Below are 19973 nucleotides of genomic sequence, written 5' to 3' on the forward strand. Positions count from 1 at the left end.
TTGTCCCGTTTGACCTTTCTGCAGCCCTTCGTTTTCAACACTAGAGGGCGGCAGTGATCCAACTGGAGGCAGTGGGCCGTTATATAAGCAGAGCTGCTACTGTATAATCAAGTATGCCAATGATAACTCAGCCCTTTTTACAAGTGGAGTCGGCTTGTGCACACTCCGCTTCCGTTAGAAAAAAAAAACGTCAGACTTTGTAGCTTAGGAGCCTTTTCTTCAGATTCTTCTGAAATCTGAAATAAGATGAAGCTACACACGCACACACACACAGACGCTTAACATCTGATTGCTTTTACATGTATTTCCACAGCAAATTTAATGGTTATATACATATAGACAAACTAATCACGGGCCAAACCTATTTATCAAAAACTTTTTTTTTTTTTTTTTCAATACAGGTATATTGATTCGAAAGTCTGTGAACCACATGTTTGCTTCAGTGACAGGATGCATTGTGACTGTTTAGGGTATCTAGGTGAGAGGAATATATTAAACCAGCTAAGCATTTTGTTCTGGAAAAGTGCCACTTTTTGGAGGGGTGGGTGGCATGACTAATTGGGTTACCACCATGCTCTGAAAACCCATCAGGAAAGTAACAGGCTTATGTGTTCGCCATGGCAGCTTGTTATGATGAGCGTGAGGAGGAGAGGGCCTACATGCTTTTTGTCAAGCACTTTATTACAAAATGAACTCATCACCCCAATCGATGATTTGTCACAAGTCAGAGAAGAAGAATATTTCTCCCTGATTGCATTTATGTAAGACCACCTCCCCCACCCCCAGAAAGGAGACATTACTGCACAATGGGATGTATGATCTTGTGAGCCAGTCCAGAGTATTTGGGATTTTCTGATTAAATAATCACCTTAGTGCTGCTTTTGGCCTTCAAGTTACCAATGAATCTTTGTTTCTCGTCTGTACAGGCCCCAGATAGTTTTCAGTGATAATATTGAGTGCAAATTCATCCCCCGTGACATCAGAGGCTGTGGGAGACTGGGGATAAATGTCCGCAGGGGTCTCCGGGGTAGAAGAGGGTGGGGTAGACAGCCTGGAGCGTTTGACATGCCCTCCGCCCCTGAAGCTCCTCCACTCCTTGATCCACTGGTCCCTTGAGGAGGGGTCCAGCCGGTCCAGCTGCCTGGCTTGCAGGAGTGGAGAGGGGGCGATAGAGTTCCTCAGCACGTGAAACATGTACCTGGGGGAGAGAGTGTGGTGGTGAGAAAGTAGGCCAGTGAAAAATATGCGGCCCTTTGATGTAAATCAGAGCATTCCCTCTAAATATCAGCACTTTCAGACGCATCAGCAACCCAGAGGAAGACGGAGCCGTGGTGCAGTCGTTCCTGACCTTCACAGTTAACATTATATAATTACAAATCAGCCTCGACTGCCTATGCGCCAAGCCAGCCTCACAAATTCATAGCATTTAATGATCTGCACGAGTCAAATGCACATTCCAAAATAATGCATGAATAATGTAATTACAAGGTTGAATGGGTTTAAACAGGGGCGGGAGGTGCCTCCCAACCTTTTTGACTTGTGTCCCATAGAAATTTGTGATTCTTCATCACACATGATCAATTGTTTTATCTGAAGGTTTTTTAGAGGCCTAAACAGTTAAAGTATATAACATTTTACAAAAAACACTAAAATATGAAATTGTGTCAAATAGAGATTTTTTTTCTTATGCCTTGGATCATACTGTGTCCCCTCAGATTTATCTTGGGAACCACTGGACTAGAATATCCATCTCAAATAGAAAAACTGCAAACTGCTTAAGTGAAGTTCTGAGAACTACTCTAACTTTTGGCTACATAATTGATTAGTCGATCAACATGAAATGAATTGTTTGAGTCATTTTCTCTGGCGAACGTGCCAAACGTTTGCTTGTTCCAATTTCTCCAGTGTGAGGATTTGCTACTTTCTCTGTTTTGTATTACTGTAAAATGAAGATCTTTTTTGGACTGTTGATGAGACAATCATTACAATATTTTCTGACATTTTAAGACAAGAACAAAAAAAAACTGATTTTGAAAAATAAACATTAGTTGCAGCCTAGGTTACATATGGTCAATGTAAAAGGGCCATTGTGGCATCTGATTATGACCATGTTTTCTCTATCAGAGAGCTTCCTTATAAGCTGTCTTATGAAGAAAAACGGGTTCGGAGCACATTTCAATCAAATGTCTTGACTGTGAATTAATAGCATAGTTGTGTAGGCTGGTAGCTATTTAATTCTGGCCTTTCTAAAATTATTTCAGTATAATACCTGTTATTATTATGTATGGGGTGTTCTGGCAGCCTAGTGGTTACAACTGAGATGATATAGCAGCAACATTTATTGCAAGTCATCCACCTATCTCTCTCCCTATGTTAACTGTCTGCATCTGAACTGTTAATGTCTACTACAAAAAGGCAAAATGTTCCACACCAGGTTCTATGTTAGTTTCAGAATTATTGTGTGGTTTCTTTCTGTTTTTTCTTGTCCTTAAAAATCATCTTAACAGCAGATAAAAGTGAGGAGAAAATAAGGAAAAGAGGAGGTACTGTAGGACCACACTCGGCTGCTTCTGCTGCTTCCCTCAAAGATGTCTGGCGGGGGGAAGGGATGTATGTTTTGTGGCAAATTGTACAGCAAAAAGATTCATTTAGGACAAAAATCCTCAAGTAGAGTTACCAATATTAGAAAGTACTCAAAAAAGTACATATAAAAGCTACTCTGTAAGAATGACAAGGGGCCTCTGGGTTTCCAGACTGACGGCCACAGAGATGATGACACTGATCGCACCTGGGCAGCAGAGCCACCACAGTGGTGATGAGGCAGACAAGGCAGAACATGGGGTCGGCCATCTGGCTCTGGAGGATCCAGTACGGGTTGGATGGAGGGTTACAGGTGACGCAGGCGGCGCTGTAGGCCAACGTCACGGTGAAGTACAACACCACGCTGCCCAGCATGATTACCCAGTGAACCACCGTCTACAAGACAGATGCACAAAGCAGCAGTAAGATCTATCAGTAACAATGTCATCAGTCCAAAAAAATCAATTCTCTGTTTTTGGTGCACACCTTTAAAAACCCAGCTGAATAATGTAATGCAACTATATGCAGTGCCAGTTTCTAGACGTTATACATTCAACTGTATGTTAATATATTGGCCTTTAAATGCACACCGACTGAAACTATCTAATGATAAGAGTTTTGGCTCCCCGGAGGTACACCGTGATTATATCTCGAAATAGATACCCATCAGTTCAGCACTCACCCAGGCTTTGATCTCTATTGACAGATGCAGCAGGATGGTAAATAGAGAAATTGTGTTCAAAGGAGTTCCAAAGGTAAAAACATCAATGTCTGAATCCCGGTAAGCCTGAGGGAGAAAAACACATGTTGTCAATTTTTAGGCAGAAAGCAGATAACTCGGGGTAAAATAACTCAGAGGATGCACCGTGACAGATGCATCATTGTACGATGTGTAATCAAAGACCCTGCATTTAAATGTTTCTCTCACCAAGTACGGAATAAAGAAGCACACCAGGCTCTGATAGAAGGCATCCAGCATGGTAACCAAGAAGGGTGAACACTTGTATTCCTAAAACAACACCCACAGAAGTATAAAATACAAGACAGCACAACAAGGAATCCATCAAGAGCCTAACGCCATAAAAATGTAGCTCCTGATCAGACTTGTTTTTTGTTTTGTTTTTTTTATTTCCTCAGAATAAAGAGTGGCTCTGTAGTGTGGGAGTGTCGCTGACCCCTGCTCCCTTTCCGGCCCTGTACAGTTCAGGAACACCCAGCAGCATCTCTGCAGACAGGTCTCTGTCCATGATCCCAAACATGACGGGCGGCGCAGAGGTGAAGAAGAGGTTGAAGAAAATCAGCAGCCAGTAGTCGATCATGGCGGTGCCGGAGAAGCCGCAGAAGAACTGATACCAGAAGAGCAGGTTCACGTAGGCCTGAGAAACACACATTCAACGGTACGTGATTGGACGGAAAGATCAGACAGCGGAAACCGTGACGCGGCTTCGAGACTCACCACATTCTTGTAGAAGAAGTAAACGGTCATGTCGGCGAGTCGCCTGTGGCACCAGTGGCCATGAACCAGGAGGAGTTTTTTCAGGTGTTTGAAGCGAGATATAGCGAAATCGCTCGCCATGACGGCCTGCAGGTGACAGAGAGAGCAGTCATGATAGGCCCGGGCCGGTGAGAGAAGTAGGAGAAAAGCACCACATCTTCAAAGCCAAGACCTGCGTTCAGACCTGCATGCCCTCCTGCCCGGATACCCCGATGCCGATATCAGCTGCTTGGATCATGTTCACATCATTTGCACCATCGCCTGAAGCCACAGGGTGAGGATCAGTTTAACAACAGGTGCAGCTGAAAATGGATTAAAACCCACTGAATTTGTGGGTATCAGTACATCCATTATTTCAAAATGCATTTATATGGGAATTTAATTGTGAGTTTTATGCAAAACAACCTGTGTTTCTGATATTTTGCCTTTATTCTCAATACTTTTTTTTTCAATTTTTCAGGATATAGTATCATGACTCAAAACAGGCAGAGCAAAAGCCAATTGCATCCGATAATTACATTATCTTTACACACCCATCAGCGCACAATGGTAATCAATTTATTGATTACTTGTAGAAATTGGCCTAAAGTATCCTGACATGATGCAAAAAAAAAAAAGCGTAATGCAGAAAATACAGTTACCCACCACAGCCTGTCAGAGGCGTTTTGATCTTGAAGTGATATCTGAGTAACATTTGTTGTGGCGATTAAGCTCACACAAAGACTTGCAAAAACCCCTGATGTCTTTGTCAGCTCAGTTCTACACAGTTTTTAAAGTTTACTGTGTTTATAAAGCTGCTTTCTTTTCGATCGTGTTGCGCTCATAGGAGTCGGATAAAAGTCCCAGGTGAATGCATTTGGAATCATGTGAACAGGTCAACAGAGGTTTCTCACCGACAGCCAGGGTCATGACCTTGAGTTTCTCCCGGACCACTTTCACCACGCTGCCCTTCTGTAAGGGTGTGACTCGGCAGCAGAGCACAGAGCGACAGCACTTCGCCAGGTCCACGAAGCGGCCCTGCAGGTCTGAAGAAAGAGCCATGGTCAGGGTGCGTCCGTCGATCACCAGAGAGATGTCCGGGGTTGTGTCCACATTACTAGGGTCTTCGCTGTACCTCCTCACCTCCTCCAGAGTGCAGTCCAGGATGGACGTGCACATTAGCTGGCAAACAGCATCTGCTTGTTAACATTTTCATGAAGCTTTACAAAGTAGAGCTTAAACAATTACTGATAGTAAATTATTTGGCAAGAATTTTGATAAACGAATCATCATTCAAGTCTTTTTTTTTTCAAGCAAAAATGCCAAACATTTGCTGGTTCCAGCTTCGTCAGTGTGAATACTTACTGCTTTTCTTGGTCTCATGTGAGAGTAAAACGAATAACTTTGGGTTTCAGACTGTCCGTCATTAATCGATTAATGATTAATCAACTGTTCAAATAATCATCAAATTAATCCATACTGATAATAATTGTTTGTTGCTGCCCTATTACAAAGTTTGATTTAAATCTGATTGTTGCACACAAGGTAGTCTGTGGTTACCAAAACATAACACAAAAAATGAAAGAGGACACGTATAGGTCGTAACTTTGGATGAAACACCTTATATAATACAAAAGAAACGCAAAGTGAATAAATAGAAATAACACTAAAGGACTACTCCTCTGCAGATTATGGTATATGCTGGTAATAGACATTACTCTGCTGTTGAGTCATGTTCAAGATGTCTGACTATAAGCAGTTGCCAGGCTCTGCTCCCGTCAGACTCATCACTGTCTTCTGTAAATACATCCTGGATCTTAGCCGAAAGGAAAACTGATATGATGTAAAAAAAAAAATAAAAAGATAAATAAAATAAAATAAAATAAAAAAACGGGTCACACCCTGTTTTTATTCATCTAATCTATCTAATGCTGGCTAAATTTCATTAGGTGTGGTAGGATGAGGATGGTGGGAGTGCATCCCCCAGATGGTCATCGAGTTACAGTGGTAAAAATAGTTCATTACCAATATGCCTCTGCTCTGGATCATAAGAGAAGGGATATTTCCTCTGAGGGTTGAATATTAGACTGGTAATTAGATATGAAAGCATTAGGTATTGGGTTGAGGGTAGCTCACTCCATTCATCATCAGTGACTAGTCCCGTCTGAGAGAAGCGCAGCAGCCCCTTTGTTCCAGAAATCACCCCATATATCCGATAGAGACGACAGGTAATTTCCAATTTGGGCCGGGGGATGATTAGACATGGTCAGGTTGTTATGAAGGGCTCATTCCTGTGCTACCAGATCTTTAATGACCTCGGAGAAGCAGGGCCCACACCTGACACCTCATCTTTCTCAGATCGAAATGTGAGGGTTTGACCTTTAGTTAAAATGTAAAAGTGGTCAAAAAGATTTGACCACTTAAACTGAAGGGAGACAAGCTCCGAGTTAAAACCTCTTGAACTTACTGCTTGGAAAACACACGACTTGTCCTGAATGCCTATCCAAAAAAAAATCTGCCCTCTGAAACAAGCTGTATTTGATATGTGAAACATAAATTACGTCTTGCCTTAATGTGTTTATAACGGCCAATGTTCAGTCGGACTTTGTGTTGCTTGTAAGGTACTAATGCTCCAGGTCTTTACTATTTTCACTTTTTGATCCATTCATTTTCGAAACTTCACTCACCTCCTACTGAGTGGTTTCAAATATTCAAGTATATATTTGTAGGTAAGTGGTAAATAAGGTAACATAGAAATAAATGGACCCGTAATTAAGTTGGGGAAGTGATATTTTGCCTACGCTAGACCTATTAGATCTGACATGCTGATCATTCTTCTAGTCAGGGTTGCTCTCTCTCTCTAGCTATCATCAGCTATAACACGCCCCATTTTATAGGTCTTTGTGGAGATAATATTTTACTTTATTTGTAAAACTCCTGCCAATTTGGCAGGTTTGGTAAGATCTCAGAATATAAAATGAACTGGTTTAATTCCGCACAACGACCCCTGAATGACATCTGATGTTACAGACTCAGAGCATCAGTGCAGAAATGTTTAGTTGATTGATTAATCAATTTGTCAAATGACAGAAAATTACAACTTTTTTGATAATAAATTAATTGTTTTAGTTGATTTTTAAGCAAAAATGCCAAATGTTTGATGATTCAGCTTCTACAAAATGACGATTTGCCCCTTTTTTCGGAGTCTTACATTCGTAAACTGAATATGTTTGTTATTTTGGATTGTTGGTTGAACAAAATAAGTCATTTGAAGACATCACTTTAGGCTCTATATATTTTTCATTACTTTCTGATGTTTTACAGACCACACAAAAAAATCTATTATTTGAAAATATAACTGGCAGATTAATCCAAAACAAAAATAACCCTAAGTAGCAGCAGTACATAATAAAATACTAAAAACTGCATTTACCCTTTGTTGAGACGGTTTGGCATTACAATTTATATTTCATTTTTGGTCCACTAAAACTCATTCTAATCGTAGTCTAATTGTAAAAAATGTATCAGAGAAGCACTAGGATTTATCATTTCACATGAAGCAGTTGGGAAAAGCAGCTCTGAACCCACCAGGCCACCATCAGTCAGGCCACGGCAGCCTCCTCACCTTGTTTGTGCAGCTCATGTTAATCACCAGGTCGTCCTCTTCCAGTAGCCTGCAGGCATAGCCAATGTTGACAGCTGTCTCCGGCTTGTCACCAGTCAGCACCCACACCTGGATCCCTGCCTCCCGCAGCGCCAGGATGGTGTCCGGGACGCCCTCCTGGAGACGGTCCTCGATGCCCGTCGCCCCTGCAGGAGGAGACATGTCCGAAGTCCCACATTGAGCTCACCACACAGATAAACAGTGTGTGTTCCAGTGTTTATTGTGAATGATGTGTGTTGGGCTGATGTATGTTACCTAGCAGGTAGAGATTTGTCTCCAGCTGCACAGCAGTGTCCATGATGAGCTCCTCTCTGTTGTCTATAGCAGCCAGAGCTCTCTGTCTGTTCACTGACCAGCTTTCATACGCTTTGTCACTCACAACCTGCAGCACATGGAGAGAAAAGACTAAACAGAGCTCTTGCCATTTAAGAAAATGACGCGGGTAAATATCAATATATCTGATCAAGCACCTTCTTTGTAAAGCAAAGTGTACGAAGCCCCTCCTTAGCATAGCAGTCCAGGTGATGCTGAGTATCAGCTGCTACATTCTTCTGACTCCCACTGAGGTGCTCTGGAAATGATATGACACGGATGTATATATATATGGTTTCATTTTGAATTATGAAGCGACCCAGAGTCTAATGATGTAAATAATTTGATAAATGTGTAATAGATGTGTGTAAATGTAATTTCACCTGCACACACCTGCATACGGTGTACCAAGCAGCTCCATGATGGCGTAGTCCGCACCTTTAGTGTACAGCACACACTCTCTGGTGATTGGGTGTCGCACCAAAACAGACATTCTCTTCCTGTTGGAGTCAAAGGCCAAGGTGTCCAGCACCTCAAACACCAGATCCTCCCCAGACGGGAGCCTCACCGTCACACTGTCAGGGGTGCGGGCCAGCAGAGTGAAGCCATATGCCTTGGCTGCGTACACCAAGGCGGCCTCGTCTGGACTCTCTGCCTCATAGATCAGATTAGCCGCGGTCGCTGCAGGCTTGTCGCACTGGGATGGGACATGGAGCGAACGTGTTCGGAGCCCATTGGCGTCTCCAGTCCCCTCCATTTTTACAGGAGGATTAAAGTGGTCCGCCTCTCTAACTGAGTCCACGGAAAAGGTGCGATTTCGCTTTGGTTTCTGCTGCCAAGAGGTGAAAATATGGTGAAGAGAGCCAGCCCTTTTCACCAGGTTGGACATAGTATCCAGTGGGTTATCTGTCTGTGAGCGTGAGAACCAACTCACCTGAAACAGGAATTTGTACGTCATGAAATGATGTTATACAGACATTTTGCCCGCACACATATATGGTGACAACACACCAAACCTCTCCGAATCAACTTTACTTTTACCTTTAATTACAAACTCAAGGGAAAATCATGCAGATTTCTCCCATCTGCCAGACCTCAGAACAGCGCAGTCAGGAGCAGCCAGTACTCGAATTAATAAAGGCTACCCTGATTGCCCCTGCAAATCTCCCTTTACCATGTGGCTAATTTAGTGAAGACTCAGAACCTTTACAACTGGGGCTTTAAAGATGAAAGAAAATTAGTACAGAGCACTGATGAAAGAGGAGAAACTTTATGATGATTTATGAAAACTGTCAAAATTAAACTAGATATTTGAGGTTAATACGAAGAATTTAAACTTTATTGTTGTGTGTGTTACTGATTGAATTATGGAGATTTCATTGCAGTACTGCAGCAAAATTGCTGGACAATGGGTTTATAGATCTACAGAAATCATAAAATGATGAATAAGACACTTAATAGATTCTCCACAATGTCTTTTGGATGAAAAGTGTTCCATTGTTTTATAAGTTTGCATGCTGGGAATTTCACAAGAACAAATCCTTCGTCCATCTTTTCTCTCCTGACTGTGCCCTTCATCTCTACATCCCATCCACAGTCGCAGTCAACGGAGCGCTTACCCTCTGTCTCCGACTTGTTGCCATGGAAACCACCACAGTGTTGCAAATGGCTAGAGCAAGAAAAAAGTCCAGGTAGGGATCTATCTGCCGGCTGCCGCCACTGCTGCACTCTGCCCTGCTAATCTGCTGAAGCAGCTTCCTGTCTGGAATCACCGTAGTTTCCTGTTGGAGTAAAAGTTAATCAGTTTTTTAATTAAAGGCTCATGTTGATAAACTGGTTCTTGCTTACACTCAGCTTTCACTGATTTGATGTGACAGGACTGGAAAAAGTTTTTAGCTTTTAACCTTTTCCCTCCAGTTTCGTTTGTGCATGTACGAGGAAAGATTATGGGAAGGACGGAAGGAAGGAAGGGAGGAAGTTTTCATTCATACAAAAGTTCCGCTCTGTAAGAGACGCAGCGTGAGGAAAGCTATAGATGGGGACTGTGCTGCCTTGCAGCCCTCTTCTGTCTCAGCCCGGCTCTCCAGGCCTCTGCTCTTTGCCCTGTGGACAAAAATAGACACTACAGAGACACTGTACAGTATACCAAGACGACGATGACTAATCTATAGTGCCCGTTTACAGTTTATGTGACATCAGTGGTCTGTGCCAAATGGTGCCCAGCATGACCATATGTCCCGTCACAGACACAGGGGCAACTTGGAGCCAAAATGGATGTGCTCATCACTTACACCTAGCAGCTCGGCCATCTGCAGCAGGGACTGGGACCATGAGGCCTTTTGACACAAGGAAGGATGAGATTTGAGTAAACAAATGGCAGCTTGAGGTCCTCTAAGTGTGGATTCAGACATGAAGTATGTTTAAGGAAGGGCCTCTTATTTTGAAACTGGACAAGGGTTAAAAGTTTGATACCTTAATATTAGAGTTAAGGCATAAACAGTATGAACGCTGCTAATTACCCGATAACTGGAAAACAGTTTGAAGGAAAGAAGCAGAACCAAAACCCAGTTAGGCTGATGTACACCTCGGAGCAGCTGCAGCCAAAATCAGCGATAAATGGAATTTGTCTACTCATATAACGGTGGTCCGACTTAATCCATCCAATCGTTAATTTTTTTTTTTTTTTTAATTAAAATAATGTTGTCAGCTTTGTGATTGCCTAGCGACCTGTCTAGGTTTGTATCCTACTCTTTTCCCAATGAATGCTGGTTCCTGTCCACTGTGACCCCTGAGCATGATAAGCAGTTTAGAAAATGGATGAATGGGAGCATCCTGCTGGCCCAGTGGTTCCCCGCCTGGAGGTTGAGACCACCCACAAGGCATCACAAGATATATCTGTGGGGGAATCAGAAAAAAAACTTTCCTGCTACACAAACCTGTGTTTAGTTTTCAGACTTAACCTCTAATCTTTGCCTTCTTTCACAAGCAGACACAGATTTGCTTCAAGGGTCACAAGCCAAAAAATTAGGGACTGTCTGGCTTCAGACTTAGGGATGCAAACTGTTTGAGATTTTTCCGGGTCCAGGTCCAGCTGGGACCCAAAAGAAACTTCAAAAATCAAAATGGATGAATGGATAATGTTTGTACTTTCATGTTGATGAATGCATTCTCACTGGCTCATGAGCTATCAAGGGAGATGCTGATGACCATTTTACCCTTGGCTGCTTCCAGTTACCCTGCGTTGACTGTCTTTTAATATCAAAACAAGCAAAGCCATTTGAATTAAATGTCTGCTTTTTCTTCCGGACTGAGTGATCATTTTACCAGCAGACTGCTGAAGGCCACATTGCTCTGGGCATTTCGTGAGATCTTGCGTCGGCTGCCATGTTGATGTTGTATGTCTTCAGGGTTGGTGTCCTCAGTATCCAGGGACCATCCAGTCCGTGGGGGTTGTGGCCGCTGGTTGTAGATGACCTCGTCCTCGGACTCTTGTTCTTCAAGGACAGCGAGGCGGATGGCTGCAAAAATCCCAAAGCCATTTTGATACATACAATATGCACTGTATATTTCCAATATGTCAAGCCAAGTTATGTTCAGAAGTGGGGCCCTTAACCACAATTGCAGTGTAATAGGACTTTAAAGACCCAGATTAGACAGAATAAAGACAGAATAAAAGAACCTTGGGAAGAGTCAAATACTGCAAAAGGGATCTCAACTCCAGGGTAAATAGATCAGTAATAAAGTTAGACAGTATACCAAATCAGATTGAAGCTCGGCAGCACAAATATGGAAGCAAAAAATGGATTTCTCTGATCAGGAAAAAAAGATACAAGTAAAAGGGGGACAAAATATATTGATAAGAGTCTCCTAAGTATCCGCTTTGTGCCTTTTCTCCACTAATTTATATCTTAACATGTATTCAGTCTGTGTTTCAATATAGAAAAAAATCTCATACTCTCATTTGGCCTACCCTCACAGATATAAATGGGGTGGACAAAATAATAGAAACACCTGCTAATGTCAAAAGTAAGTAATTCATTTTCCGGTGACTTCTGATAATGGGGACTATGATGAACGCCAAATTTCACGTGCAATCCACTGAAGATGAAGTGATGAGCTCACATCATTAGTCCTCAAGCTAAACTGGTAATGGAGCTGGCTGAAAACAAATTGTTGTATTTTCATGAGTGTATTTTCATGAGTGTTTTTCATGAGTGTATATATATATATATATATATATATACACATATATAAAAACATAGGGGCCTATATGAAAAGCAGTGAAAGGTGCGTCAACTGTTCTTTGGTTGTATAAAACGTCTCAGTGTGAAGGTTTACCATTCTCTTTGTGTGGGTACTCAGTGCCCATGATGGAGCATCGCCGAAACACCATCTTATTCTCAGTGAGGGTGCCAGTCTTGTCTGAGAAGACGTATTCAATCTGTCCCAGGTCCTCTGTGATGTTCAGGGCCTTACACTGCATGCGGCTGTCTGTCTCTTCATCGTACAGATCAATGTCATTAGTGATGAAGAAGATCTGACAGATCTTCACCAACTCAATGGAAATGTACAGGGAGATAGGAATCAAGACCTGGAGAGGAGAGGAGAGGAGACAGAGAAGGGAGTGATTGGAGAAAGGAGGGGAAAGGAGGTCATGGAATGGCAGGAAATAACAGATGCAAAAGAAAAAATGGAAAGATGAAAGGGAAGAACACAGGAAGATGGGAGGAGAAGAGATTGAAAGATATGGTTGAAAAGGAAGAAAATGGGGAGAAAAGAGAGGATGGATGAGAAAAGAGGGGGAAAGTAAACCAGAGAGGAGACGGAAGGAGAGAGGTGTAATTAAGTGATTTTCAAATGAATAAAAACACTCCCAACAGCCCTGACTACTCTCTCACACACACACATGCAGACTCCTCCACCTGCAGCAGGATGATCATGGTGAAGAACATGTACAAGCTAGACAGACTGGGACTGTCCAGGTGACCCGTGCTGAGGGGGACCAGGTAAGGGGGCACACCAGGCAGCGCCTGCAGCCATATGTAGTGACCTGCATGTGAGGACAGAGGGATTAATCACACCACTGACGCGCAGGGAGGAAAGCTATTTTTGGCACCACACCTTCCCCTGTCTCCTCCCTTTTTTCTCCTGGTATGTGTTTGGGCCTGTGGCCAAAGTGACTGAGTGACTCTTTTTTTTATTATCATCATTTTAGTGGAAATTAAACTTCACCTCATGAATCTAAAAGCATTAATCAGGAACCAGTCTTTGTAGTGATTTTATGGGTAAGTTATGCACTTCCTCACTGACCTATTGCTCCGACGAGACACATGGTGAGGAGGAGAATGACACATAAGATGACGTCTGTGTTCAGCTTCCGCTCTAGTTTGCTGCGCTTGTACCTCAGCCTGTTGTTGTTGAGCATGGACTTGGTTTCATGGCCTTAAAGGTGGGATCAGAAGGTGCTGGTTCAGTTCACGAACAGGCATTTCATATGGTCAGTGAACACTAAGGGAAATTGATTCTTATATCTTAAAATGTGCTCATTGTGGTTCAGTTCATGCAAGGACAAAAAATGGCCATAACTACCATCGAGAAAAACTGAGGTCATGTCCTCCGTAATATTTCTGCAAATCTGGGGGTTTATTAGGATGTTTACATTTTTTGATGACATACATTATTCACACATTTTAAAGATTGATTCTGATATTTTTAGCCATGGTCCAATACTTTGGTCCAGGCTGAAATATCTCAACAGACACCAGATGAACTGCCATGAAATTATGCAGGACTGGCACAAAAGTTTGTACAGTCATGGTTTCCAGATGGCTATCACTGTAACAACTTTGGTGATCCGGTAACTTTTAATCTAGCACCACCATTAGGTCAAAAGATTAATTTGTTTATGACCAAATACCTGGAAAGGTAATGACATTCCCATCAGCCTCAGCTGTACCTTAAGTGACTCATAGAGCCATTAGCATGGCTGTATAGTCTTAGCCTTGCTATCTTTGCTTTGATTGTTATTAGGCAAAAAAATAAATTAAATTTTTTTTTTTTAATTAAATGCAGAAGTCACATTAAAATGAGAGGCAATTAGTATTTTCCACCATAATTACATACCTGCAGCAGATCACAATGTAGGGAGGCAAAATGTACAGAAAGTATAACTGAACATTTACATGACTAAATGTGCAAAAATACATCATAATATATTAGATTTTTTAGATTAGATTGTTCTTTTTTTTTACAGAGTGCAGCTGTAGTGAGTCAGAAATTTCTTGGGTTGTGGTGGGGAAATTTGGATTCATGACCTCAGTATTTCTATAGTCTACACTACGGCCCTCAACAAAAACACTACAAGCTCAGGTTTATATCACGGAAGCAGCCAAAAAAATACAGAATATACCTGCATACACCACAAAGCCAACAGCATGGTCCGTGTTTCTCACTGTGCAGCCTTGAAGCAGCAGACTCTCAATACCAGCGCCCACCTTCTCCATATCAGGTTTCTCTCTGCAGCAGGAGAAGGTGAGAAACCTCCTTTGTACTGTCAGATCTTGTTAGATATTCATTACTTCTTATATATACCCCATTAGCAATTCTCCTGCTTTATGGCCATACCTGGACAGCATGGGTAGACCATCTATAAGAACTGTGGTGCCTGAGGAAATCGATTATAGTCTATTACAGCCCCAGTAATGCCAAAGGTAGCATCAGAAAGTGCAGCAAGTGGGTTGGAATTAGTTTTGCTCGGTTGCTCTGAAAGGCTCAAAGAAGCTGTTTTGGGAATCCATGTGATCTGTGTATTTGATACTCACACATAACACTTGAAATGATTCAGATTGTTGTTGGGCTTTTCACACACCACGACGCCATTGAAGCTTTCAGGTTCAAATTCAGGGTCCTGGGAAATTAGAAGATGATTCAAGAATGACATACTGGTTATTTCATGCTGGAAAGGCAACTGTGGTCCAAAAATATTCATTAAAGGTGTATAATCCAACAGGTATGTTTTCTGTGTGTCACCACCAACTTTCACCTATTATAATGATCTGCAGTTACAGTAAGTAATGTCAGGACACGTCACAGTTGCTCTGTTAAGGCGTGTTAAATGTCAGTCACAAGGACAGAGGAAAAAGGTGAGACAGTACTGAGGGAATGGGGATAGAAGACTGCGAAGAAAGAAGAAATTAAACCGAGATGTCTTAAATATTCCTCACCGAGATGCAGAGGCCAGGCACCACCCTCCTCTGCTTCAGGCTGGTCTCTCCATCCAGGTTGGCTGTCTCTATGTGACAAACACTGTTGGGGTCCGACGTGTGCAGGAGCAAGAGGTCTGCCGGGACGATCTCATTGCAAACCACCTTCACAAAATCCCCCACTCGCACATCCTTCCAACACCTCTCCATAAACTGTTTCTCTGTCCTGAAATCAGAGATGACAGCAACAGTCATAACAGACAAGATTTTCCAAAGAGACACAAGTCCCTGGGTGGCTTTTATATTGATTTTTGTCACATTCTTGTTTAATAACTGAAATATTAGGATTATGGCCATATTTTATCTATGTTTATGCAATCAAATGAAATATCATCACAGCAACTGCTTAAGTTAGGGATAAAGCAAAACTGGAAGGAAGACACAATACACTATACATGATGAGCTAAGGCTGTTCCCAGTGTTCCCAGAGGGCCACATATTTTTTTGAACCTGTACATCAAGCCGGCCAAGTACCAGTGACAGAGAGCTGCAGGTATGTTGCCCTGCATGTAGGACCTGATCGGGTGGCTGCCACATAAGACCACGCCTCGCAAAACAAAACAAAGCAGGGAGGGGGGTTTATGTATTTTTAGTATGTTGTGTTTACATTATCCTTAACCAGGTTGCACAAATTTTGTCTCTCCTGTCAGGAATTGTTACTGTACATTTTCTATGTGTCAAGCAGCCTAATTAACAGTTTTCATTTATGGGAGGTCCCTTTCTCAAAGGTGTGTCGTGTGTTCTCACATCATGGTGTCGGTTACATCCCAGACATGATCATAAAGCTTTTAAATTTACCTCATCCTAAAGTGTTTTAAAGGAATTGTTTGACATTTTTTAGGAAATAAACTTGTTTGTTTAAATGTTGAGATTGATACCGATCACATATCTGTACAGTTAATATGAAGCTACAGCCAGCAGCTGGTTAGCTTAGCCTAGCACAAAGACTGGAAACAAAGGGAAACATCTAGCCTAGCTCTGTCCAAAGGTGACAAAAACCAGCTCCTCTAAAGCTCAGTGATTAACATGTAATATTAATTAATATTAATCTGTACAAAAACTGAAGTGTAAAAATGATAATTCACTGCTTTGCAGGGCTGTATGTCATGGACTATGTCTTGGCTGCGGTTGCCTGGTAACTGCTCAGAGCCAAAAAATTGTCTACTACATAAGCCCCAGTAAAATGGTAGATTTTCATTTTTACACTTTGGATTTGTATGGAAATGTGATATTACGTGTTAATTAACTATCTTTAGAGGTGCTGCTGGATAGATTTTGTTACCATTTGACAGAGCCAAGCTAGCTGCCATCGAATCATTATTTTTGGACTGCACTAATTTGAACATACAACTGATCTTTTAGCTATAAAAAGAAATATTTGTCGTTCTTGTGGATTTGGCTTCCTGGAGTGCCTTTGTGATAAAACCTAAGAATATGTAGTATTTTGCAGAGAAAACTATCCTTCAGAGATAAAGTGACACTTTACATTGATTAAGGGTTTGGTTTGATAATACGTGTTTTAAGATTCACATTCATACGTTCTGTAGATGAAATGAACTCAGACAACTTTTAAACAACAGACAGGAGCTGTCTGTGAGGTGTGGTGACTGGTTTTAATGTTAAAAAACAATAAAAACAGACATGTTTAACAATGTAATAACACTACTTGGCATTCAAACAGCATGATTAATAGCTGGTATGTGCATGTGTTTGAGCTCAGGTGGATTGACAAGAGTTTAAGATTGAGAGGAGATAGATAGGATGACCCTGAAGATAACAAGCACTTCACACCTATGTGAAAACAACATGTGGGTGATGGGTGATAGGAAATAAAGATGTGCATCTGAGAAGGTCTGATGACTTAAATCTCTCTCATCTGATTGCATTCCATGTGAGCTTTTCAAGAACTGCAAGGATGAGTAGCATATTTAAGAGCACGCTTTCTCCATGTGTTTAAATAGGTGTCCTTGTGCTGTCAGATGGATGAGCTTCACCTGGATAGAGAAGAAGAGGTGTGAAAGAGTGTGTGGAAGCCTAAAATTTATTCTGGAGCATCTTCTGGAAACATTTGTATACTTCAAAGAATTCCCACCCAATCGATTTGGTCTAATCTTTGCAAGCCCAAAATTAAGATTTAGCATCCCCACCCAGCAAGACATGAGAGACCAGGAGAGACCAGGAGAGACCAGGAGAGACCAGGAGAGACTACGAGAGCCCGCTCACTGTGACTCAACTGCTGTTTATCTCATTGCTTGAGGCAGAGGGACTGGCGTGTTCTCTGAAGTGTCCGAAATGCTGCGTCTGGAGTCTGCACTTCAGGCCACATGGACCCTGTCACCACACACACTATCACACATAAACATACACACACACACACACACACACACACACACACACACACACACACACACACACACACACACACACACACACACACACACACACACACACACACACACACACTCACACATAAACACACACACACACACGATGCAGGCTTTTCCCCTAGCTTAGGCTGCACCCCCATAAATCCCTGCTGACCCTTCTTGGGGACTTTGAAAACAAGCAGCTGCTGGTTAATTATAAACCCTTCCATAGGTTGATTCTGTGAGGATTCATAATCAGAGGTGTCTCCAGTCTCACATCATATTCGTAGGAAATCCACAGCCCCTCCATCCACTCTACTCCAAAATCCCAGCATTGAAAGGGTTGAAAATGACAGTGTTTATCCTCCTTTGTGAATTATTCATTTTTCACCAGTAATTCAAAAATAGATAACCGCTAACCTTACTGTCTTTGCTGATGCAACATCCAGATGAGGATTTCATCAAATGTGCACAATGTGATGGTGAGAGATATTGTTGTGCAGCGCTTCAAAAGAGGAATAATCTCCCACACATTTTCTATTTCTAAATCAAAAATTCCCACGGGGTGCTGAAACGCAGAGGAGGTAAAATACACACAGTTGCACAGATCTACACACTCACACAGACATCAACACGCTGGATGATAAGAATCACAAACACAGATGTGGAGGTGCCGTTAATACACCATGAGTGTTTCCACTTGCCACAATGTGCATGTGGCAACACACTGTATTCAGCACATGATTGTCTTTGAGTCATTTACCTGCTGTAGATGAAACACGGTGTGTTGTTGAGCTTCCTGTCCGACTGGTACCTCCTGAAGTCCTCCCAGGCGTCCTTCAGGGCTGTCAGAGACAGGATGACACAAATGGGGATCAGAGCTACCTCGGGCTGGAAGGCATTCACTACGGGGACAAAGTTCAGAATAGCCAGGCCCACAAAGTAGATGTTGGCCAGACGGTGAAACTGCTCAAAGAGGTTCATGGGGATGAAGAGGAGGAGGGTGTATTTGGTGGTCTTGATGACGTTTCCAGGGAAGTAGCGGTTGGGTTGCTTTGTCTTCCCCAGTCCCTCATAAGGCAGATTGGACACCAAGTTGCGGAGGTCCTTCTCCCTCGCCCTCTGACCTCTCAGAGCATCCCTGACAACGGCCAGAGGGCTCCTCCACGTCATGGCTGCTCTGTCTGTTTTCCTTTTTCCTCTTCTCACCAACTTTCTCTTCCCATCCGCTCAACACTCACAGCTCCTATGAGTTAAAGAGACTCTCCTCGGGCCATTCCTCTCCTTCAGTGATTCTCTGTGAGTGTGTGAAGCCTAATGCCAGGTTAAAACCAGTGACAGCACACCTAGCCCTCCCCTGAGTCCGCCCCTTGCATTGACAGGTGTGATTGCATTCCTTGCACCGGAGCTGTTAAAGTCTCATTGAGACGGAAATAAGGCGGCTGATTACAGTCAGAAATTTAGCTGTGAGTGTTCCAGTAAACTTCAGCTCATTTTCATTTTACTGTCAATAATCTCATTTGAGCAGAATCATTGAACCAGTAGCATTTTCACAACCTTTGAAATAGGTTGCAGAATTGTGAGTCAGTGATACCTTTGTGGTTAAGTAGTCTTTACCGTCATTAATACTTTACTCATGGATGTTGTCCTTGAAAATAAAACATTAAAGACACACTAATACAGTATCAACAAGACAGTGCTTAAATGAGCTGACAATCCAATATTTGAATAGCAGAAAATTGGTGCAGTGGGTCATAAGGAGATCTGAACTGACAACACATCGCCGAGCGGAGCGCCACGATTGCTCAGGGCAAACATATATGAAGTCATGTCTGAAGAGTGTGAATGAACACAGCAGAGGGAACTTAGATGCCCCATACCGGGGAGTACAGACGGAGAATACAGTCCAAAATGTTTATTGACAAGGAATAAGAATTGGCATGATTCTTTATTGGTGCATGTAATAAAACCCCCCGTTTGCCTCCACCTTATCCACAGAGAGGTCAGAGGTCAGCTACAGAATCCTGAAAGGTGGGCTGGGAAGATTTCTTGCCAACAAACACTTCAGCAGAGAAGAAGTTTCAGATTTGGATGTTGAAGGCTAAAATTTTGATCATGTTGGTTATACAGAATTGGGCAAATGAATGTGTGTGAGACTCTTTCGTATGATGGACTACAACAAAGTGGCTTCTTGTACAGATGGTATGCATGTAGGATGCCTTTCACTACCTCATGCTGACATACTGTATGTTGTCTTTTTCATAGCAGGCTGCCGAACCTGTTTAAACAAGTCAGATTTGCACTGGGTCACTCAT

At 42.3% G+C, this 19973-nt stretch overlaps 1 protein-coding gene across 1 annotated transcript; it reads right to left on the reverse strand.

Moving 5' to 3' along the window:
- Positions 1 to 888: 888 nt before the first annotated feature.
- On the reverse strand, positions 889 to 18831 carry atp10b (ATPase phospholipid transporting 10B). Its single transcript, XM_040120604.1, has 23 exons — positions 18422 to 18831; positions 15254 to 15458; positions 14852 to 14937; positions 14440 to 14546; positions 13341 to 13472; positions 12953 to 13080; positions 12369 to 12621; positions 11355 to 11548; positions 10275 to 10366; positions 10022 to 10133; positions 9650 to 9811; positions 8424 to 8964; positions 8189 to 8289; positions 7974 to 8100; positions 7680 to 7864; positions 4969 to 5236; positions 4260 to 4336; positions 4037 to 4162; positions 3756 to 3956; positions 3509 to 3589; positions 3263 to 3367; positions 2789 to 2976; positions 889 to 1198 (listed from the first exon to the last, which is right to left on the reverse strand). The coding sequence occupies exons 1-23, from the start codon at positions 18829 to 18831 to the stop codon at positions 889 to 891; spliced, it is 4191 nt and encodes a 1396-aa protein (XP_039976538.1).
- Between the last annotated feature and the right edge of the window lie 1142 nt (positions 18832 to 19973).

Source organism: Xiphias gladius, chromosome 23 (genome assembly GCF_016859285.1).
Source record: "Xiphias gladius isolate SHS-SW01 ecotype Sanya breed wild chromosome 23, ASM1685928v1, whole genome shotgun sequence".
NCBI lineage: Eukaryota > Metazoa > Chordata > Actinopteri > Istiophoriformes > Xiphiidae > Xiphias > Xiphias gladius.

Bases quoted from the DNA above. Each gene is read 5' to 3' on its own strand.
- atp10b (XM_040120604.1), bottom strand. From the start codon at position 18,831: ATGACGTGGAGGAGCCCTCTGGCCGTTGTCAGGGATGCTCTGAGAGGT. The intron at 14,938-15,253 runs GTGAGGAATATT...CTAATTTCCCAG, and splicing joins TGCCTGGCCTCTGCATCTCG to GACCCTGAATTTGAACCTGA. The intron at 13,081-13,340 runs GTCAGTGAGGAA...CCTCACATGCAG, and splicing joins GTGTCTCGTCGGAGCAATAG to GTCACTACATATGGCTGCAG.